This window comes from Microtus oregoni, unplaced genomic scaffold, assembly GCF_018167655.1.
Source record: "Microtus oregoni isolate MIOR12 unplaced genomic scaffold, Mior012 000002F_ref0000024, whole genome shotgun sequence".
In the NCBI taxonomy this organism is placed as follows: Eukaryota; Metazoa; Chordata; class Mammalia; order Rodentia; family Cricetidae; genus Microtus; species Microtus oregoni.
In genome coordinates this window covers 494,745-518,025 of record NW_024543061.1, presented here as the reverse complement: position 1 = coordinate 518,025, position 23,281 = coordinate 494,745, and the positions used below count along the sequence as shown (strand labels likewise).

Sequence of the window (23,281 nt, the reverse complement as noted above, 5' to 3'; positions counted from 1 at the left end):
CATTTACCTGTTTCTTCTGTTCGGTGGGGGACAAGCACTTGGCACCAACCTTCTCTGCTTCTTCAAAAAGGCTGTCAACAAAATATTCACAGTCCCTTTGTTGATTACCATTGAGGGGTTGATTGTTAGGAGGTCCTGTTTCACAAACCCTAAAAATAAAAACAAAAATCAAGTGCTGTAAGCTCTAAGTTCATGAAGACGTAATCCTGGAGAAGTGATTAAACACGTTTTAGTCTAGACCACGTTTTCTATAGACACTTGGGGAAGGCTAACTTTTTGCTGTGTAGGGTATCTTTTGTATTTTAGGCTGTCTAGTGGCCCTTGACATTTATCCACAGTATCGATAACAGGAACAGTATGAAGGTACAAATGATAACAAAGCAGAGTTACACACATATACAAAAATGTCGTAAGAAATCTATTACTTTGGAACTTAAAAATTAATTTAAAAGCCCGAAACTAGATGCTCATATTACATTATGTGTGTGAGTATGTGTATAGGAGTGCATGTGCAGAAGTGCTGCAGGTCAGAGAACAACTTGTGGGAATTATGGGAATGACCTTACTATTTCCACCATGTGGTCCCAGGGATCAAACTCAGGCTATCAAGCTTTGCAACAAGGGAGCTATCACGCTTGCCTCAGAATTTTAAAAAGGGCAGTAGGGGGCTAAAAAGATAGCTCATAGGTTAAGAGTGCACTGCTCTTGTGGAGGACCTGAGTTTGGTTCCTACCATCTATATATGGCAGCTCACAACACTATACCTACAGTTTCAGAGAATCTGACACCGGCACTCGGCCACAACATCCTACACAGGCACAGATACATAATTAAACCTTGAAAAACACATTTTAAAAAAGATCTCAGTAGAATGTAACAGTTGTTTAGTAATCTCCACTTAAAGTGCTAAAATAACTAAAAGTATCTTTATAAATGCAAAATGTGTCTAACACTAGTCCAAAAGCACAAAATAGCACACTTATTTATTCATTTATTTATTTATTTTTGGGGACAGGGTTTCTCTATGTAGCTTTGGAGCCTGTCCTGGAACTCACTCTGTAGACCAGGCTAGCCTCAAAGTCAGAGATCTGCCTGCCTCTGCTCCCAAAGTGCTGGGATTAAAGGTGTGTAACACCCATCGCTGGTTACACTTTTATTTTTTGAGACAGGGTCTCCTATTCCCGACTGGCCTCAAACTTTCTAAGTAGTCAAGGATGACCTTGAACTACTGCCTCTATCTACCAAGTGCTAAGATTATATTCATGTTCCACCATCCTGATTTATATAGTGCTGGGGACTGAACTCAGGGCCTAATGCATACCAGGCAAGAACCCTACCAACTAAGCATATGCCCAGTCAAAAGTACATTCATTATTTTGAAGGGTTCAAGAAAACCCTTATATCACCCCTTTCTACCCCCACACAGAGTCTCATTATTGTCAAAGCTGGTCTCAAAGTACTAAGCTTAAGTAGTATGTATGTATGTATTTATTTATTCATGTATCCATCTATCATTCCTTCCATCCATCCATCGATTCATCCATCCATCCATGCCTGTTTTTTCGTGATAAAGTTTCCCAGTAGCTATGGTGACAGTCCTGGAACTTGCTCTATAGACCAGGCTGCCTCGAACTCACAGAGATCCGTCTGCCTCTGCCTCCTGAGTGCTGGAATTAAAGGCGTGAGCCACCACTGTCTGGCTTTAAGTAGATTTTACTCAGCTTCCCAAAATGTTGGGACTATAGGCTTGTGAACTGTGCTCAGCTTCAAATGACTTCAAAAGGGTTACTATGTACTTTTTGGTGCAGAAATTAAAAGTGATAGTACATCAGGAAGAAACTAACAAGTATTTATATTTGCATACTCACAATGATATTCTCCACTAAGGAACATTTTAATAGCCCACTTCCTTTTCTATTTGTTTTTTCATTTTGAGTCATGTAGCCCAGGCTAGCCCCAAACTCAATATAACTGATGCTGATCTTGAATTTCTTATTGTCCTTTTCTACCTCCTGAATACTGGAATGCCAAGCACGTGCTATCCTGCTTGGCTTTCTGTTGCTATTTATTTTGGATTTATATTTCATCATTTAAAAATATTACCTAAGATTTTACTTGTCAGGAATGGATTCTGAGCTTTTGGAAGTTAAGCACAGAATTTTTGAGAAAAGATGAGATATCAACATTTGGTAACTCTCACTAACAGGAACTGTTACACTTACTAATCCTGCTGCTAATCTCCCTCAAGTCTATGCTTCTAACCACAATACTCTACATTACATGTGCCAACTCACTCAATCTTCACAGTGATCTTAGGAAGTTTATTTTACCTTAATAGATGAAAATAAAGGTTAAGTAAACTTAGTTTAAGCAAAGCTTATGCTCTGAACACCATATCAGACAATCTCTCAAAACAGTCATCATTATATTGTTATTAAATGTTAGTACTCAAGTTGGATTTGGCTCACTCAAAAGGACCTGAGTTTGTCCCCATCACCCAGGTATGTAGGATGTAGTGGTGAATTCTAGAACTCAAAGGAGAGACAAGCAGATTTATGTGAGTTACAGGGCAGTCTGGTCTACAAAATTGTTCCAGGCCAACCAGGGCTGTCCTGGAACTTGCTCTGTAGGCCAGGCTGTCCTCGAATTCACAGAGATCTGGCAGCCTCTGCCTCCCAAGTGCTGGGATTAAAGGCGTGCGCCCCCACCACCACCCAGCAAGGCAAATACTTTTTACTTTCCCAGGTAATTCTTTCTCCTGTACACACAGCTAAAACATTCATATTATCAATATTAATTATATCTTCCCCAAACAATATGATACCTTTGAAATGTTGTGGGATATTTGATCACTGCTTTACTTAACCTGCCTTAAGGCACCTTCTAATTGGTTTAGTAAAGAGCTGAATAGCCTAGAGCTAGGCAGGAGAGGTGGGACTTCTGGGCAGAGATAGGCAACCTGAGAAAAATTGGAGCGGTGGGGAACTCACCAGGAGACATATGGTATGGAGGAGAGGTAATGAGCCACGTGGCAGAATGTAGATTAATATAAATGGTTTAATTTGGGAACAAGCCCAAGATAAGGTCAAGCTTTCATAATTAATACTAAGCATTCATGTCATTATTCAGGGGCTAGTGTTTCAAAGAAAGTCTGACCACAAAGAAAACGTTATATTGTAAAATGCTATCTAATAATACTAATGATTTTTTGCTTTAATCAACATAGCTGTGTAGCAGTATAACATACTTTCTAAAAGTCCAGGCCTCATGGTTCATGTTTAGATACCTTTACTTAGTTGCAGTAAGGAAAACTAAGTCTCCATATGAAACTTAAGTTTCTATGATTTGGTTTTCTTGTCTCTAAGATGCAGATACTAGGCTTGGGATGTAGCTCAGCTGGTAGAGTACTTGCGTAGCATTCACAAAGCCCTGGGTTCAATCCTCAGTACTACACAAACCTGGCATGGTGATGCATGCCTATAATCCCAGTACTTTGGTGGTAAAGACAAGATCAGAAGTTCAAGGTGATCCTTTGGATACATAGTGTGTTCAAGGATAGCCAGGGCTACTATGAGACTGTGACAAAAAAGAAGTAAAGATACAGATGCCACCAAAAATAGTCCTGAAGACAAAATGAAAAACTCAGTATAGCTGGGAGTGGCATGGTGGCATATGCCTTTAGCCCAGAGAATCTCTATAAATTTCAGGCCAGCCTGGTCTACAGAGTGATTTCCAAGACAGCCAGGGCTACACAGAAAAATCCTGTCTCAAAAACCAAAAAATAGTTTTATGAAAAACTCAATAAATCTAAAACAAAACAAAAACTCAATGACTGGCATTGTAAATAGATGAGATTAGGCCAAAGAAAAAAAATACAGGATTGAAGACAAAGCTAAAGAATTATACTTAGACCAGGAGTGGTGGCCCAAGCTTTTAATCCCAATAGAGGCAGACATATCTCTGTGAGTTCAAAGCCAGCATGGTCTACAGAGTGAGTTCAAGGACAGCCAGAGCTATATAGAGAGACCTTGTCTCAATAAATCAAGGCTAACACACACACACACACACACACACACACACACGAAAAAAAGAAAAAAAGGAAAAATAAAAAAAAGAAAAGATAGAAAAGAAAGAAATATACTTAGGGTTCAGTAAATTGGCTTAGGCAGTAAAAGTACTTACTTTGTTCAGAACCCACATAATCGTGGAAGGAGAGAACTGGCTCCACAGAGTTGTCCTCTGATTTCCACACACACATATGGAATGTAGTTGAACACAAATAATATATCCAGATAGCAGTTTATTAAAAAAAAAAAAACTTTATTCTATGAACAACAGTGAAGGTGTCAGATTGCCCAGGAACTGGATTTACATACACTTATGAGCTGCCATGTGGATGCTGGGAATCGAACCTGGATCCTCTGGAAGAGCAGTCAGTGCTCATAACTGCTGAGCCATCTCTCCAGCCCCAGATAGCAATTTTTAAAAATATCAGCATAGCCTGGGCTGGTGGTATAAGCCTGTATGTATCTCTAGCAACTTAGCAGACTGGAGGAGTTTTTTAAACTTAATAAATGTGTGGGTGACAGAGTGAGTTTAAGGCTAACCTGAACAATTTAGTGATGCCCTGTTGTAGCTGGAGGTGAGGGCCACTTCCTGCCACCCGGCTCCCGCACCGGCTAGCTTTACCCGAAATAATTATACACAAACTGTATTCATATAAACACTGCTTGGCCCATTAGCTTCAGCCTCTTATTGGCTAACTCTCACATCTTGATTAACCCATTTCTAATAATCTGTGTAGCACCACGAGATGGTGGCTTACCAGGAAGATCTTAACCTGCATCCATCTTGGAGAGGAGAGCTATGGCGACTGACCTCACTGCCTTCTTCCCAGCATCCTGTTCTGTGTGCTTCGTCTATCTAACTTTCTGTCCTATTAAAGGGCCAAGGCAGTTTCTTTATTTAACCAATGAAATCAACACAAAACAGAAGACTCTCCCATATCATCCTGTCTCAAAGAGAGGGGGCTTGCTTTGCATATGTGAGGCGCTAGGTTCAATCCCTCCAATGAAAGAAGGGATATTAAAGAGAAAAGGTAATCATGGTAATGAGAGGAAGAGCTCTCATGTTAAAGGAACAAATGTTTACTACAACCTATTCAATGTGGCTATGGGTAAAAACCACAACAAACCACCCTGAAATATATTATCACCACCAATTTGCATAAGTGATCATATATAATTAAAAGTTGCTTTACTGTTTCTGCCAGTAACATGGAAAAAAATAAAACAAATAACAAAGGCATTAAACTCATTGCTTGGATTAACTTACCATTCTTTTATACTGTCAAGGTTATCTACTTCTTTCATTCTCTTTCTGCTACTGCAAAAGTAAAAAGAAGCTAAAGTTAACATTCTCAACAGTATCAAAAATGTATTCCTATTTATCAGTATTTTTTAACATGTTAAGTTATCATGTAACCATAAAGTAGTTCTAAATGGGTTTGAACAACTGACCAAATTCAACATGGTCACTTTCATCTAAAGCAAAACAAAGAAATACAGGTGGTGGCACATGCCTATAATCCCAGCACCTGCTAAGCAGAGGCAGGATGAGTTCAAGGTCATCTTCAGCTTTGTTGCTAAAGATGAGCTTGGGCCCCGAGAAAGACCCTGTTCTTTTTTTTTTCTAAAGAAAAAGAGAGAGAGAGAGAGAGAGAGAGAGAGAGAGAGAGAGTCTTTAACCTCACCACTGGGGAGGCAGAAGCAGGCCAATCTCTATGACTTCTAGGTCAGCTGGGGCCATGTAGTGAGAGTGAGACTGGTCTCAAAACAAAACAAAATAAAAAGATGAGGGATGAAGAGAACTTCTTATTCCTGTAGAGGACTGAGGTTAGAGTCCCAGCACTCAAAGGGCAGCTCACAACCACTGCTAACTCCAGTTAGATTTACACCTGTACTGGGTGGCTGTGTGAGTCATCAGAGGAAGGAGCCTCAGCTGAGGAAATGCCTCCTAGAGATCCAGCTGTAAGGCATTTTTTCATTTAGTGATCAATGGAGGGGAGGCCCAGACTGCTGTATAAGAACATGGGCCGAGCAAGCCATGGGAAGCAAGCCAGTAAGCAGCATGCCTCCATGGCCTCTGCATCGCTCCTGCCTCCCTTCAGTGATGAACAGCAATGCTGAAGGCTATATCTAATAAACGCTTTCCTCCCCAACTTGCTCTTTGTCATGGTGTTTCATCATAGCAATAGAAACCTTAACTAAGACACACACCATCCTGACTTCTGGGGCACCTGGGACACACATGGTATATAGATATTCTTGTAAACAACACACCCATTCACATTTAAAAAAAAAAAAAGAAAGAAAAAAGATCCCATAAATCACCAACAGTAATATTTTAAATGGAATTTTTTTGTGTGGCTTTGAGTCCCCCTTGCTTTGTATAGGGTCTTTTTCTCTGTATCTGCTATATGTGCTTCCTTATCCCCCAATAAACACCTTTCTTCAACTGCTAAAATTAATATTTTAAAAGGTTATTTTTTTTAGGTGTGTGCATATGTGTTCATGTAGTACACACATACAAGGGTGCATGCAAGGCCAGAGGCCAATGTCAGGCTTCTTCCTGGATGCTTTCCCACCATATTTGTGTGTGTCAGGAATGTGGATATGCATGTGGAGGAAAAGGCAATTTCAGGTGCTTCCTCCTCAGACACCACCCCCTTTATTTTTCCAAGGAAAGTGCCTCCCTGGAACCCTGGGCTCACTGACTCAGCTAGATTTTCAGGACAGGGAACTCTGCATCCTCAGTGTTGAGATTATAGGCATCCACCACTATTACATGGATGCTGGTGACCCAAATTCAGGTCCTCATGCTTGCCCAAGGAATGCACTTCATTGACTGAGCCATTTTGCAGCTTCCAAAGGCTTTTCACTGGTTTGTTTGCTTTTCTGAGGCAAGGTGTCACTATGTAGCCCTGAATGGCTTAGAATGTTAGTTCCAAAGACCCTCATCCCCATTCCTGTCCTCATTCAAACCAGTTTCTACACTGCTATCAGAAGAAGGGCGGAGTCAGGAGTCACCAGACAGATGCAGAAGCAGGATATATACAAAATGAGGTAACACACAATGAGTAACATGGTAGTGTGTTAATTTAGGTTGTAAAAACTAGTTAGTAACAAGCCCAAGATATTGGCTGAACATTTATAATTAATATATGCCTGAGTGTGTTTGTTTGGGAGTCACCACGGACACAGAAAAACTCCACCTACAAATGGCTTTCCTACGTGGGGCCGAATTACTAAAACCCAATAAAGCTTTAAAAGGGATTCTAATCTGGGCAGTGGTAGCACAAGCCTTTAATCCCAGCACGCAGGAGGTAAAGCTGGGGGGGGGGGGGAATCTCTGTGAGTTCAAGGCCAGCCTGGCCTATAAGAGCTAGCTCCAGGACAGGGACCAAAGCTACAGAGAAAACTTGTTTGGAAAAACCAAAACAAAAACAAAAAAAAGCAAAACAAAACAAACAAACACAACAAAAAACGGGATTCTAAAAAAAAAAAACTGAATCAAACACACCTTCTTGCCTTTTCTCTGGTAGACTCTGTTTGCTAGAAGCAAACAGAGGTGCGGCTCCTTTAAGAGATGGCTCCCTGGCTCACTACTAGGGTACAAAAATGGGCAGAGCTCTTTCAAGAAGCACTGGTACCATAACACTTAAATGGGGTTTATGAGAAGTGGGTGGCACACTATTTGGTGGCACTCAGGACCCCCAAACTCCCCAGAGTTGGGAAGGTAAACATAGCTTGCTCTCAACAGTAACTCCACCAGGAAGCTAGGCTCTCAGGGAACCAAGTGGGGCAGAGCCAGCTGCCAAAACTGACGTTTTGGTCCTAGTCACTCTGCTTAACCGTTTAAAGGCTCCTATGGTTATAAAAAGATTACAGATACGCAATAAAGAAAGATCCAGGCGGGAAAATAAAACTTACAAATGGGTTATAATGTGTTTAAAAAATATACATAGGCTGGGGAGGGAAAAGAGACAGTAAAGACGGTCATAAAACAGACTATATATAGTTTTAAAAAATAAAGTACTTTAAAAGAAGTAATTATCAAAGAAGCTACATAAAGATGGAAAATACATGGGGTCTGGATCCTAATATGTTATTGCATTGTTTTTAAATGTTTTTGGGGGGCTGGAGAGATGGCTCAGAGGTTAAGAGCATTGCCTGCTCTTCCAAAGGTCCTGAGTTCAATTCCCAGCAACCACATGGTGGCTCACAACCATCTGTAATGGGGTCTGGTACCCTCTTCTGGCCTGCAGACATACACACAGACAGAATATTGTATACATAATAAATAAATAAAATAAATAAATAAATATTAAATGTTTTTGGTTGATAGATTATAAAAGGCACTAGATTAAACCAACCTATATATTTTAAAAATATCTTGGCTTCAAAATTTGAGTCAAAAGATCTGCCATTTTAGGCAAGAGGTTATCCTTTTATTTCCACAGAAAATCAGAGGTTGTGGATTAATTCAAGGTTAAACAAATTCAGAAGACCCTCTGAAATCCTGACTACAGATATAAAGAAATAAATCTAGAAAACCTACAAAAATACATAGCATGTATTTTAACCTACATAAAAAAGATCAACTTGTGTACAATGAACAATCTATACTGTAAGACTTTAAGACAATCCTAAAGCCATTTTTGACAATTCTGAATCCTCTCAGCCTCTGTGCCATAGTGCTTCTCCTCCTCCCCTGGGAACCAAGGACCTAACAGCTACACTCGCATGTACTCAGTTCCTGAACAATTACCCATATACGTATGTTTTGGTTCGGTCCCCGGGGAAATGGGGTCAAAATAACCTCTTACCTCATCTGATCTGGCAACAGCTCTCCAGTCAATTATTGGTAATGGCCCTTTTGAATAAGCCAATCAGAATAGTCAAAGAACAACCCCACTTGCTTCTGTGGCCCCTTTAAAAGTAGACTGTACCAGCTATTCGAGGTCCCTCGGCTTCCCGAATGCTGGGGGACCCGGTCATGACAGAATTAATAAAATCCTCATGCTTTTGCAACGGCTGTGGTGTGTGAAATGGTCTCTGGGGGCGACTCCTTCTCGGTGTTTGGACGCCAGAGTACAACAATACCTGTATTAATACAGATCTATACATCACCTTTAAAAGTTTATGTATTTTCAGAACAAGCGACCAGACACAAATAAAAATGGATGGTCCAGATGATCCAACATCCAGAATGGCTTAAAGACTGAGATGATCCAATTTCACAGAATACTACAGCCAAGACTTAACCATTGTCCTAAATTTTACCCAAAAATTACCAAATCCACCAAACAACAGGAAGTATTCTAGAGAATGATGCCCACATTCCCAAAATATTTTAATGTTTTTTTCAATGTTTATGATCACTTAAGGGGAGCTGGTTACAAAGTTGTTATAGATAATGGTCAAAAAAAAAAACTAAATAAGAGATTAGATCTCAGGGATCTCATTCTGAAAAGCAAAAGGGGAGATTATAAAAATAATAGAATAAAATGGTAGATTATTGAATCTACCTTTAAACCAAAAGAAAAAAAAAGAATAACTACTATCTTAAATATTTCATATTGGTATAGATTTTGGTATACTGATACAAATTTAAAGTTAATTTTGTTATACTGTATATTTCTACTCTTGTTTAGGGTATTGTGCTCATGCAGCTCATTTAAAACAATGTATAATTAAATACAGAATAGTAGTCATCTATAATAGTCAAACTTATAGTCATGTTAGGTATGTTTTCAAGGTCATACACAAATATATTTAGATAGTCTTCCAACACTTCAAAGACCTAGAGAATATGAGATTTAATGTTTAATAACCTAAGGCTTTTCACAAGAGTGAGACATGTCTGCTCCGGCAGCACCCAATTGCTTTGGGGAAGATAATAAGCATCGGAGAAACTCCATATGGAGTTTGACTTCTTTATGGTAAAAGGTAGTCATTTGGGCAAAGAAACTGCCCTTGCCTCAACTGCTGACACTATACTGTTTAAACAGGATCAGCAAGATGCAAAAAAGGCAACTGCCAAACTTTGCCAAGACAAGGTAGGGTCCTTCAAGATTCCCTGCTTCTCAGGAAAGTCTGTCAGATATACTAGGCCTGTAGGCCAACATGCTCCCATGTTACAGAAGAACCTAATGTCCAGGAAACCAGATGTCCCTGTCATTAGGTAACATTTCGCCCTTCTGGGGTCTTTGATGGAGCTGAAGACTAAATAGTTACAGTTTTCCTTAGTTATGATAGAAGGTAAATTAGGCACAAAACTTTGGAGTTACAAAGATAATAGACTATTTTCTCTAATTTTGCCAGATACAAATAAGACTAGATATTGTAAAGGTAATTCTTACCTGATTACTGGTTTTGTTGTATATAATCTTACTATGTTAAAGTTAAAACCTTTCTTTTTAATTAAAAAAGGGGGGGAATGCTGTAGAATAACCCTTTTATGTACAATCATTCCAACTGCTATTAGAATAAGGTCCAAATAAATCCTTTGGGCAATATTACAGGAGAACTAATATAGGTTTTCACATTTTTACCATGGCTGCTCTTAATAGGTTGTAATAAAAGTATGCTCCCTTAATTGTACCCTTAAAGATCTCCATTGTTATGATCATCACCACTACCAGGTATATGCTTAAATAGTCATTATAATTAAAAGTTACTTTATTATTTCTGCTAGTGATATGCAATAAAAACAGGAAGATAACAACATACGCATCAGGTCCAAGGGTACTGTGTTTGGCACACAAAAGGGCAAGACCACTGACTGAGTCCAAAATTGAGTATAGGCCCAGTTCAGCCAGGACCATGGAACATTTCTGGAGGTTAGATAAAAGCCAGCATTTTTCAGGAACTTGTGAAACTGGTTCCCATATATCAAAAGCAGCCATTTCCCTTACCTCTGGCAAAAGGGACATATGACTTCATTGACATATACTTGTGGCTGCATATCAAAACCCATGCAGACCTCCAGGCTCCCTCAGTTCCTATACACGAGTACTTGTTATACCTTTCCAAGTCCATGCTAACCACCCCAGACTTCCCTCCTTCCAGATACCTCTTTGTTCTCTTTATAATGGCAAGGACTTTCCCCCCTGCCTAGCTATTCATCTTGGTCTCTAGCTATGGGCTAGTCTCCCTTCTCTTGTTGATAGCCCTGCCCATGTCCAGTCTGTTTCCATTTCTTGTATGTGGAGACCGCACTTATGTTTCCTGGCTGCCTAGACCCAAATAATCACATAGAAACCATACTAATTACAAATATTTGTCCAATAGCTCAGTCATATTTCTAGCTAGCTCTTATATCGTAACACATTTCTATTATTATTATTTTGGTTTTTTTTTCAGGACAGGGTTTCTCTAGCTTTGGAGCCTGTCCTGGAACTAGCTCTTGTAGACCAGGCTGGCCTCGAACTCACAGAGATCCGCCTGCCTCTGCCTCCCGAGTGCTGGGATTAAAGGCGTGCACTACCACCGCCTGGCAACACATTTCTATTATTTTATATTTTACCACAAGGCTTATGGTTTGTTACCTCTTGCTTCTTGTGAGGCTACGTGGTGACTGCCTGACTCTTCCTTCTTTTCTCCTCTATCTCTGCTTGGATTTCCCACCGTGCTATAGTCTGCCCTGCCATAGGTCAAAGCAGCTTTTTTGTTAACTAATGTGCAGGAGAGGGACCTTATACTGGGATAGACCAATAGTTAGAATATGATATGGCAGCATATGTACAAATTAATGCAGCTGCCAAGAAAGCCTGGAACAGACTTCCATCTTCTAAAGAACAGACAGGAATTGTCTAGTATAAGACAAGAACCAGATGAATTGTTTCAAGATTTTGTCTCCAGACTGACACAAGCATCTAATAGGTTGATTGGAGACACAGAAGCAGGACAATTTATAGTTAAACAGCTAGCTTTTGAAAATACTAATGCTATATGTAAAGCGGCTCTAAGACCTTTCAGAAAGCAAGGTAACATTACCGATTATATCTGAATTTGCCCTGATATTGGCTAATCGTACACACAAGGAATGGTCATAGCTGCTGCCTTGCAGGGAAAGACAATTAACAATGTCCTATCCCAGCAAAGAGATAAAGACCTAGGGAGAATGCATGCTATAGGACCTCTTGGAAGCTGTTTTGGATGCGGTCTTATGGGACATCAGATCAGACAATGTCCTCATAGGAGAGTAAATCTGAGGGCAACCAGGATTATGCAGGAGATGTAGGAGAGGAAAACATTAGACTAGCGAAGTGTAGGTCAAAGAGATGACCTAGGGAATCCCCTTTCAGGAAATGGATAAAGGGGCCAGCCTCAGATCCCAAGACAAATTTTGGGGCAATTCAGTAACCTGTGCTTCCACAAGGAAATCCATCCAGGACCTTTATTGAACAACCCCAGTCAGCACAGGGCTCGATCTCACCTCTACTTTATACACAGTACTGACTCCTGAAATAGGGATACAAGCTCTCCCCGCTGGAGTTTATGGGCCATTACCAGAGGGCACAATAGGGTTATTATTGGGGAGAAGTAGCAAAACTATGCAAGGAATTATTGTTGCCTCTGGAGTCATTGATGCTGATTTTGAAGGAGAGATCAAGGTGACTCACTCACCAAGTGGAGTTTCTGTAGTAAAAGCAGATCAGAGGCTTGCACAATTAATTTTACTTCCTGCTGTGCAAACAAAAAAAATGAGATTAAGAAAGAAAAAATAAGCGGGGCAGTGGTGGCACATGCCTTTAATTCCAGCACTTGGGAGGCAGAGGCAGGCGGATCTCTGTGAGTTTGAGGCCAGCCTGGTCTACAAGAGCTAGTTCCAGGACAGGCTCCAAAGCTACAGAGAAACCCTGTCTCGAAAAACCAAAAAAAAAAAAAAAGAGGAAAGAATGGATTTGGTTCATCCGACGCCTATTGGCTACAAGCAATACGTTCTCAAAGACCAGAACTCACCTTGTTTATAAATGGAAAAAGATTTTTCTGGTCTTCTAGATACTGGTGCAGATATTTCAGTTATACCTGCTAGTTAATGGCTACAGGGCATTGGTCAAACGCTAAATCCTGAACAAAGTAGTAATGAGTTGTACTGGAAGGTCAAGGAAGGTCACGAAGGAACTTTCCGGCCATATATTATTCCTCATTTACCTGTAATTTATTAGGCCGAGATATTATGTCCAGAATGGGGGTATATTTATATTCCCCAACACAGTTGTTACTAATCAAATATTTCAACAAGAATTACTACCTAATCAAGGTCTAGGCAAGGAAAATAAGGGAAGGATCGATCCTATCATACCAGGAGATAAATCTCTCAGGGAAGGATTAGGTTATTTTTAGGAGAGGTCACTGAAAAACCTGCACTTCATGCAGACCCAATTACCTGGAAAAGTGATGAGCCTGTATGAGTAAATCAGTGGCCTCTAACAGAAGAAAAATGACAAGCTGCCCAGCAGTTAGTGCAGCTGGATAATGGTCACATCAAGCCATCTAATTCACCAAGAACTCTCCAATTTTTGTTATTAAAAAGAAATCAGGGAAATGGAGATTAATTCAGGACTTAAGAGAAGTTAATGGGAGCATTACAACCAGGGCTGCCTTCTCTTACAACTATACCAAAAGATACCAATAAAATTATCTTAGACTTAAGACTGTTTTTATGCCATCCCTTTGGCACCATAAGATTGCCAAAGATTTGCTTTCAGTATACCCTCAGTTAATTTCAGAGAGCCAATGAAAAGATATCAATGGAACATCTTACCACAGGGTATGGCGAACAGGGCTACCTTGTGCCAAAAGTTTGTAGCTCAGGCTATACAAAATGTCAGAGATCAATTTCCAATCTTATACTATACATTATATGGATGATATCCTGCTTGCTCATAGAGATGAAGGAATTTTACTTGAGACAGATGGGGTACTACAACAGAGCCTTAGCCATGCAGGATTAGTTATTGCTCCAGAGAAAGTGCAGAGGCACCCACCTCTCCAGTATTTAGGTCATATATTATACCCCAAAGAAATTAAGCCTCAAAAATTAGAAATTAGGAAGGATGGTTTAAAGACTCTAAATGACTTTCAAAAATTGTTGGGGGACACCCAATGGTTGAGACCTTATTTAAGATATTCTATGGGAGACCAAGCCTCCAAGTGAAACTCTTAAATGGGACAGTGATCCAAATTCCAATAGACAGCTTTCAGAAGCTGCCAGATAGGTGCTCTCCCAGATAGAGCATGCTACACAGCAGGTACATTATATAAATTAGGACAAACCTTGGCAAGCATGCATATTACCTACTAAACTTACTCCTACAGCAGTTTTATGACAAAACAGGCCACTCTTATGAATTCACCTTCCCATATCGCCAGCTAAGGTATCAAACCCTTATTTTGAAGCAGTAGTTTCAGAAGAGCAGGATAGAATCTAGGAGTATTTTGGCAAGAAACCATCTATGATCCATGTTCCTTATACTAAGCAACAAATTGTTATTCCAAAATCATGATTCTTGGGCAATTGCATTTGCTCAGTTTCAAGGCCAGACTAATGATCTTTTTTCAGCGAACCCATTGTTGCAGTTTACATAAACGCATTCCTTCATTTTCCCTAAAATGGTAGCAAAAGATCCTTTAAAAGATGTTTTGTTAATTTTCACTAATGGCTCTTTTAATGGGAGGACTGTTTATGTGGTTAATGGTAAAGGACACGGGTGCAGAAAGAACCAGCCTCAACTCAGGTAGTTAGTTGAGCTGAGAGCTGTGACTATAGTATTTCAACATTTTGCAAATGAAGCTTTCAATCTATATACTGACCGCTGATATATTTTTAATCCTCTTCAGGTTCTAGAGACTGTCCCTTATATCAGGACTAGCAGTAAGCAAGTTAAGCTTATTCCAACAGATTCAAGAGGCCATACAACAAAGAAAGTTACCATGTTTTGTGGGACATATCAGAGCACATTCAAATCTTCCTGGGCCATTAGCTGAAGGTAATGCTTTAGCTGATAAACTTGAACTGGCTCAGCAGTCACATGCTTTGCACCATCAATATAGTCTAAGTTTACAAAAACAATTTAAATTAACAAAAGAAGCTGCTTACCAAATTGTTAAGCAATGTGAGATGTGCCCACAATATTTACCTGTACCTCATTTGGGGGTAAATCCCCGAGGACTTCTTCATAATTATGTATGGCAAATGGATGTTACTCATGTCTCAGAGTTTGGAAAACTGAGGTATGTCCATGACAGTTGATACATATTCAGGATTCTTGATGGCCACTGCAAAAACTGGGGAAGCCACCAAGCATGTAATAACTCATTGCTTAAAATGCTTCTCATGTATGGGAACCCCCAAAATAATAAAGACAGATAATGGATCTGGATATGTTAATAAAGCATTTCAGCAATTTTGTGCTCAGTGGAATATTGAACATAAGACTGGTATTCCTCAAGGGCAAGGAATTGTGTGGAGTGTAGTCACAGCTCCTTGAAAACACAACTTCAAAAGATAAAAACAGGAGAATTATATCTTCAATTGACACAAAATGCCTTAAAGCATATGCTGTTCACACTAAACTTCTTAAATATGGATGTCAAAGAGTGATCAGTGGCAGACAGATTATGGCATAATGACACAAAAGCAACCTTTGCTAAATAAAGTAAGGTGGAAAGACCCTTGCACTGAAAGATGGAAAGGACTCAACCCTGTATTAATTTGGGTTAAGGATATGTTTGTGTTTTTTCACAGGATGAGGATCAAGCAAGATGGCTTCCAGAATGCCTGCGATGTGTCCAGCAGAACACCGGACCTGATGACATCGTAGCTGCTAACACCTCCATGAAGGAGTCACAATGAAAGTCTGTGGTCCTGCTCTCCCGATCCCAGGGAAAGGAAGGCCTGATGCGTGGGACCTGCTGCCACCATTCTACACAGCAGACACCATTCTACACTGTAGGATGCTGTGCTGCTTCTAGACACTCAGGATCCACACAGTTACTGAGACCCCGCTGCAACAGCCATGATAATTATTGCTGTTCCTTTTGGAGACAAGGCGGCTGGACTACAGTTCCCAGCATCCCACCGACACTCCCAGACGCACCTGGATTCCCCTTTAAAAACAGGGGGACGCCATAACTTGCCCCCTTTTTCCCTCTTTCCCTTTCATCTCTTCATCCCCGTCCCTCACCTGTCGTTACCCCCCTCCCCATTAAAGTTCACCCACGTGGGACTGCCGTGTGTCTTGTGTTTTCTCTCCAACCCCGCATCCAACCCGGCAGAAAGAATAACAATTATTACTTGCAACGGTCTGAATCCTGTACTTTGGAGCCTGACTAGAAACACAGAACTCAAGATTGCCAATGAGGCATTCAATCTGCTTTTTTGAAATGTTAAGAGAGCCTGAGGACTGAAAACTCTCTTCAGATAAGAGTAGGGTAGCCTAAGGGTTTTTCAGCTGCTCAGAGACTGGGACAGTTGCTTAAAAGCAGCATTGTATTTGGACTCTTACCATTACAAAAATCTTCATGTCTTTTGGTTAAAATTGATTTAAAAGAATTAAGATTTGTTAACTGGTGTTATGGTATTGACCTGTTAATGCTTTAGTTCACTATAGGATGTTAATGGTGAGAAAATGATCAGAACTTGTTTAGGAAAAGTTTAACACTAGTAATACTCACTATAAGATGTTAATGATTAGAAAATGTTTAGAACTTGTCTAAGAAAAAGTTTGACACTAGCAATGAATTCTTGAATTTTTTATGTTTGATAAGACAAATTTAGAGTTTGATACAGCTGAATACTCTAGACCAGTTCACAAGTAGGCATTCCCAACCCTGGTGATCCTATATTCCTTTAATAAGGAGATATATTAGCCATTGACGTAGGCATAGTACAAAGTATTATCTGCTTGTTTACCATTAGCTAATTGCTAAAACTCTCTAGACAGTACTTCCTCCCTTTGTTTACAGAGAGAGGTTGGCAGTCAAGGACAGGATTTGATCCCTTACTGCCGCGAGGCACCTAAGACGGGGACTTCATAAATTAAAATGCGTGTTCCAAAGATTGGGAAATAGAGAAGTGTTTAACCTAAGGCAGGCGTGATCACCTGTCCTGTTGCAGAAGCACAGGCTTTATTAAAATTAATAAAAAGGGAGAAAATGTGGAGGCCAAAGAGGCCAAAGGTCAGAGTTTGAGACTTGTTTTTAGTTCAAGATCATCAAGTGTCTAACTCAAAGGTCCCACCTAGTTGTAAATCTGAGTTCTGCTCTCTCAAAGCTACTGTAAACAGGTGTGGCTAGTTGCCAGACCTCGTGCTCCTGAAGTATTCTAAGGAACCAACTAGGTTCTTGTTCCCTTTATGGAAATAACTTGGGATTCCACCCAAGGAGTGGTTGCCTACCCAGTGTTTGGTCTAGAGCAAGAGTCATGGGCATGAAGGAACGTACCCCGTGACTTTCAATTTGTATGTTAATGCAGTCCTTTTATTCTACTCCTACATTTTTAAATCAGGGGTATATTAATCTGTTGGAAATTAAACACGGATGAATTTTCAGTACTCACTGAAATTCCCTCCCTCCTATGTGCTTCTGCATTTTATTATTTTCACGTCTTCATATTCCTTACTCTATTTCTAGATTCCCAGGCCTCTACTCTGGAAAAAAGGTAATCTTGTTGAGGAAGGCTGGCCCCTGACAGGTAACAAAACACATTCCCAGCATACAGAGGGGAATCCCACATCACTATCTCTCTTATGCACAATAAAAACCTTCACCTTAACCACCAAAGGGTCATTCCAATGGTTTTTTTTACTGTGCCTCCTTGAATATAATGATAGACATTAGCAAAGAAACTCATTGCTTGAATCAACTTACCATTCTTTCTCTATAATAATTAAAAAAAAAAAACTGTTCCAAATCCCTAGCATTACATAAATGGTGACATGGTTTTGTGGGGTCCTGGTGTAGCATGAATAATGGGGGGCAGACCACTGAAGTCGGGTAACCAGAAGCAAACTTTATCATGGTGGGGTACCAGAGCTTCCAACTAGTTAGGGCCAAAAGGAGGGCAGAATCTGACACTATGGCCATGAGAAGACAGAAGCCTCTTTTTATAGAAAAAAAAATGCAGGGCAGGGAGTCAGGAATTTTTACAATTTCGAGGTTAAGCCTTTAGTGACAGGCATTCTGTGATAGAAAACCTTTGCTTACAGAGTGTTAGTTCAAAATGTTTACAGAAGTTTGGCTATCTGGACACAGCTGTGAGTCTGTCTTAATTCTTGTTTTTTTTTTCTTTAAAAATTTTTTTTTGAGACAGGGTTTCTGTGTATCCTGGAACACACAGAGATCTGCTTGCTTCTGCCTCCCAAGTGCTGAGATTAAGAGCATGCACCACTACTGCCTTGTTCTGACTTAATTCTTAGCCAACTACTTTTCCTGTAGCTGGAAAGAATATAGGGCAAAGGGTTATGAGAAGTAACTGTTAAAGGTTGACCTATTTAAAGACGCTGTCAGCCCCAATACTCCTAGAATATATGTATAAGCTATACAAATAGGCAGACAATTTTTCATATTCCTGGGCTTTTCAGTTTGCCTGGCCCTGATCTACTTCACCACCCAGTCCGTGTTTGCTCTCCATACTTCAAATGCCATGAGCTTTACCTTCCTTTTTTTCTTTTGGTTTTATGAAACAGGGTTTCCCAATAGCTTTGGAGCCTGTCCTAGAACTAGCTCTTGTAGAGCAGGCTGGCCTCAAACTCACAAAGATCTGCCTCCCGAGTGCTGGGATGTAACGCACACTTGGTGTATGCACTACAGTAAGGCTCTAGAGCCGAGCAAGGGGCTGGAGATTGAAACACACACACAGACACACAGAGACACAGATCATCCTTGAAACAAGAATGCCCCCTTTATTGTGTTCTTATATATGGTCTCCTTGACTAATGGCCATGCTCCAGTTCTCAGCTGCAAGCCCACCAGAAACCACTTGTTGTGCTTTCCTGTCCCTTTAAGGGACAAGCCACGTCCACTCCCATTACCTCTGACCTGCCCACCGCCATCTTGGGCCCTTCCTTTTCTGCTTCCTTGAGGCGCGTGCTTTTTATTATAAGGAACACCTGGGAATGTTATGGTTTTGGTCCCTTTAAGAGACAAGCCACACCCATTCCCCTCCCCATCCGCTGAGGCAGGCTGATCTTCAGCTTCTGGCCTGAGCTCGCTCTTTTCCCTCTTCCTCTCAGAGAGGCAGCTTCGCTTCTGCCTCTCTCCCCACTTCTCTGCTTCCCCCCTTCTCTGTCTCTTTCTCCTCTTCTCTCTCTCTCTCTCCCCCCCTTCACCCTTCCTCCTCCATAACCCCCTGAACAAACATTCAACCTCACCCTGCATGTCGTGTCTATCCATGTCTCTGTCTTCTGCCCGCCAGCCATGTGTCTCCCTGCCTGGGACCAGCCATTGCTCAGGGACCAGCAGCCGTCTCTGCCTGGGGCCCACTGCCTGCCACCACATGGCCCGCCGCCACCATTTGGGACCTACAGCATTTCTGCTGCCTACTGCCGCGGGGATCTTGCAGCATTTTTTAAAAAAGAATAACACCACTCCCCTGCCACCAGGAACTGGTGCTCAGAGCAGCTACAGGAAAACAAGTTGTTTACCCACAGACAAGAGGCCACAGGAAATCAGGGTCTGATGGTCTGCAGGCCCCAACACTGGGATTAAAGGTGTGCACCACCACTGTCTGGCGAGCTTTACATTTCTGAATCGCCCCCCTCCTCCTTTCTGTAGCATCTATTTCCTTTGCGGGAACCTTCTTTTAGAAGTCAACCTCCACATAATCTCTGCCTTCTAAGTACTGGTATTAAAAATCTGCCCCCCACAAAGTCCAGTTGTACATAATTTTAAAAACTGAGTTGGTTGGTGGTGGTCCATGCCTTTAATATCAATGCAGGTGGATCTCTGGTCTACAGATCTAATTCTAGGACAGCCATGGCCACACAAAGAAACCCTGTCTTGAAAAAAATAAAAACAAAAACGAACATAAATAATAACTAAGCTATTAATTAATTCTCTCGAGCAGTATTGAAGAGTGCTGTACTCTAACAGTCATTCCCACTTCTAGGAGAGCAGCTCGACTGAGGGCAAGCCACCTTCACGGAGAGAATCAGAGTGGGAAAGGTCAGTCACTAGACTTCCCTGAAATCACAAGGGCGCCCACTCCATTTCCAAGCCAGTTAAATATAATGCTGCCCAAGCTATACTTGGTGGTTTCTGAGGTACTAGAATATATGGAGGGTGGAAGGGTAAATGAACAGAGAGATGATGGGGCGTGTTCATTTGAACCCTTCCGTCTCTCTCTCCAAACCCCACAGGCTCAGTCTCCAAACAAAGGAAAGACAGCAAAACACCCAGTTCCACATTCTTGATAGAACTGCAGCTTCCTCCCCTGAAGTTCCCAGAGACTCAACTCCCTGCCTAAAGCATTCAGCTTTTGACCAAACTTGGGCACAAGCCCAACTACTGGCAGACATGTCATTACTCAATGCCTACAACCTATAAAGTCCCTCTGCTTTTGCTTGTTGGGGAGGCTTCTCTGCCCTTGATCTCTGGCACTGGAGGTCCTGCCCAAGAGATGCTTTGCTCAAATAAACCTGCTGCACTTTTTCAATTTGTCTTGGTTTGGCTTACTGTGTAGGCAGAGAATTCTGTTATGCATAGGAGTATTCCACCCATGCAGCTATGAGGAAGTCGGTGAAGCTGCTTTGGCGTCACCCATACTCCTGTAAGTAACCTGTCACCTGTGCTCTGTAACTAAGCCCAATAAATTCATTAGCGTGCCTAGTGAAGCTGAACTTTGATGGAATCCAACTTTGGCCTGTCGATGGTACCCTAGCTGAGGTGAGTGGACATTTGTGTTTTTCCTCCCCAATAAAAGTCATTTAATTTAAAGAAAGTGCGCGTGCAGGACTGGGGTGTAACTCAGTGGCAGAAGACTTATTCAAGCTTATGAAAAAACTTGGGTTTGCTGGGTCGTTGTGGTACACACTTTTAATTACAGCACTCTGAGGCAGAGGCAGTGAATTCAAGGCCAGCCTGGTCTACAAAGTTCCAGGACAGCCAGAGCTGCTATACAGAGAAACCCTGTCTGGAAAATACCAAAAAGCCATCTGGGTTTGAGCCCTAAAAAGTGGGGAACAAAGGTAAAGCTCAAGGAGGCTGGAGAGCTAGCTCATTGACTGAGAGCAATGGCTGCTCTACCAGAGTAACTAGGTTCAATTCATGACACCCACATGGTGGCTCACAACCATATGGAACTCTAATTCTACAGGGATCTCACACCTTCTCTGGCCTCCACAGGTACCAGGCACAAAAATGGTTCTCAGACATGCACGTAGACAAAACATTTATGCACATGAAGCAAATAACATTTTTCTTGAGAGTAAGAAGGTTCAAGTAGTAGCTGCTGTCTACAGTATTCTTCCACCTAGCCTAGCACCATTCCTTCCAACCTGAACAAAAAGCTACCTTTACCTTCTGTGTCATCAACCAGCACCCCCACCTCCCCCCCACCCCCACCCCCGCAGTAACATCAACACAACTCAGCAGAATACCAGCACTGAGGAAGCTGAAGAAGGAAAATGTGAGACAGTTCAAGGCTACACGCATCCTGTCCCTAAAGAAAAAGGATGGGGGGGGGGGGACACTCCCACAAATGAAAACAGGGTTTATAGGTTGATGTAGACCTTTAATACCAGCACTTGGGGGGCAGAAGCAGGCACATATATCCAGGGGCCAGCCTGGTTCACATATCGAGCTCCAGGCCAGTCAAGACCCTGTCACAAAAACTTAAAAACCTGTGCTGCATGTCTATAATCCAGGCACGTGGGAGTCTGAGAATCCCAAATTCAAATCAGGTCTGGGATAAAGGAGGCCCTGTTTTGGTTGTTCTTGTTTTGTTTTTCTTTTCTTTTTTTGAGACAGGGTTTGTGTAGCTCTTGCGGTCCTGGTACTCACTATGTAGACCAAGCTGGCCTTGAACTCAGAGATCCGCTTGCCACTACCTCCCCAGTGCTGGGATAAAGGCGAGCACCACCACCGCAGGCAGGGCTAAGGAGACCCTGTTTTAACAACAAAACCGGGGAAATACGGATCATCAGCTGTCTACTTTTTTCATTTCAAATTACATACAAACGAACCAACACTGGAGGCCACTCTAACGATCATCTTTGCTGATAATAAACTTTTATTACTACGAGGGAAAAAAGGAGGGGGCGGGTAGACGCAAGAGATTTAAAAAATAAAATCAATTAGGAAAACAGCGAACATCAGATTTCCAAACTATGCAAGTGAGCTGGGGAAGGCTGGTGAAGTCAGTTACGAAATGTCCACCGAACAAGTCCTGTATTTTTGGAGAGCCCTCTTGGTAGCGTTCGCCTTAGGAAATGGTGACGTCTCGACAGCACCTAACTCGAAGTTTCTGGGCGTCTTCAGAGAGAGAAAGAGAGAGAGAGAGAGAGAGAAGCGAGGTGTGTGTGCTTCCATCGAGTTCGCGAGCCCCGCCGGTCGGCACTCACCTGGGCCGGGGTGGAGCCGGGATGGAGGCCTCTGACCGCCGGCATCCTTCCCCGGCCGCAGTCCCGGCAGGCAAACCCCGGGCTGCCGACTCACTGCAGCCCGGAGCGCCTCCCAGGAAACGCTCGCCCACCCGCCTGCGGCGCGGGGCCCGGAGACTCACCTCAGGGCGCGGCCCCGTCCTCGGTCCCCCGGGGTCCGCAACCGCCGCTGCCCGGCCGAGAGCGTCCGGAGACCCTCCGCAGGGACCACCGCGCCGCGGAAACGCCGCCTGCCTCCCTCGGTCCGCCGGACGCGCCCGAGGACGGCTCCTCCCGGCTCCGAGGCGCGCGCCCAGCTGACGGGAGCGCGCAGGGGGCGGGGCTTCCCGCGACCGGTCTCCTCCGGCCTCGTTTGGCGCGCATTAATGGCGGCGGTCTCTTCCCGGCCGTCCTCTCCGCTGCTTGTTGCCTCCTTAGGAGGCGCGGAAAAGGCCAGGAGCTAGGTGGGCGTTCACCTGGGAAATCCAGCGTCGACCTGTTTCTTTCTCTGCCTCTTCTCTTCCTCGGGGAGATTTCCCAGCATCCTGTCAGTGAACTTCACCTGAGCTCTGTTACCTGAAAGAGTGACAGTTAAACTCCCCCGCTCTCTGCGTTCTTGAAAGGCTCGCCACA

General features: G+C 42.2%; 1 protein-coding gene across 1 annotated transcript in view; it reads right to left on the bottom strand.

Moving 5' to 3' along the window:
- Nucleotides 1–22,954, bottom strand: part of Ubxn2a (UBX domain protein 2A) — a 39,668-nt gene extending 16,714 nt beyond the window's left edge. The window contains exons 1-3 of the mRNA XM_041634742.1: nt 22,792–22,954; nt 5,335–5,385; nt 8–149 (exon numbers count right to left, since the gene is read on the bottom strand). Of these exons, the coding sequence (XP_041490676.1) occupies nt 8–149; nt 5,335–5,372 (180 nt within the window). The 5' untranslated portion in view covers nt 5,373–5,385; nt 22,792–22,954. The remainder of the gene's footprint in view (nt 1–7; nt 150–5,334; nt 5,386–22,791) is intronic.
- Between the last annotated feature and the right edge of the window lie 327 nt (nt 22,955–23,281).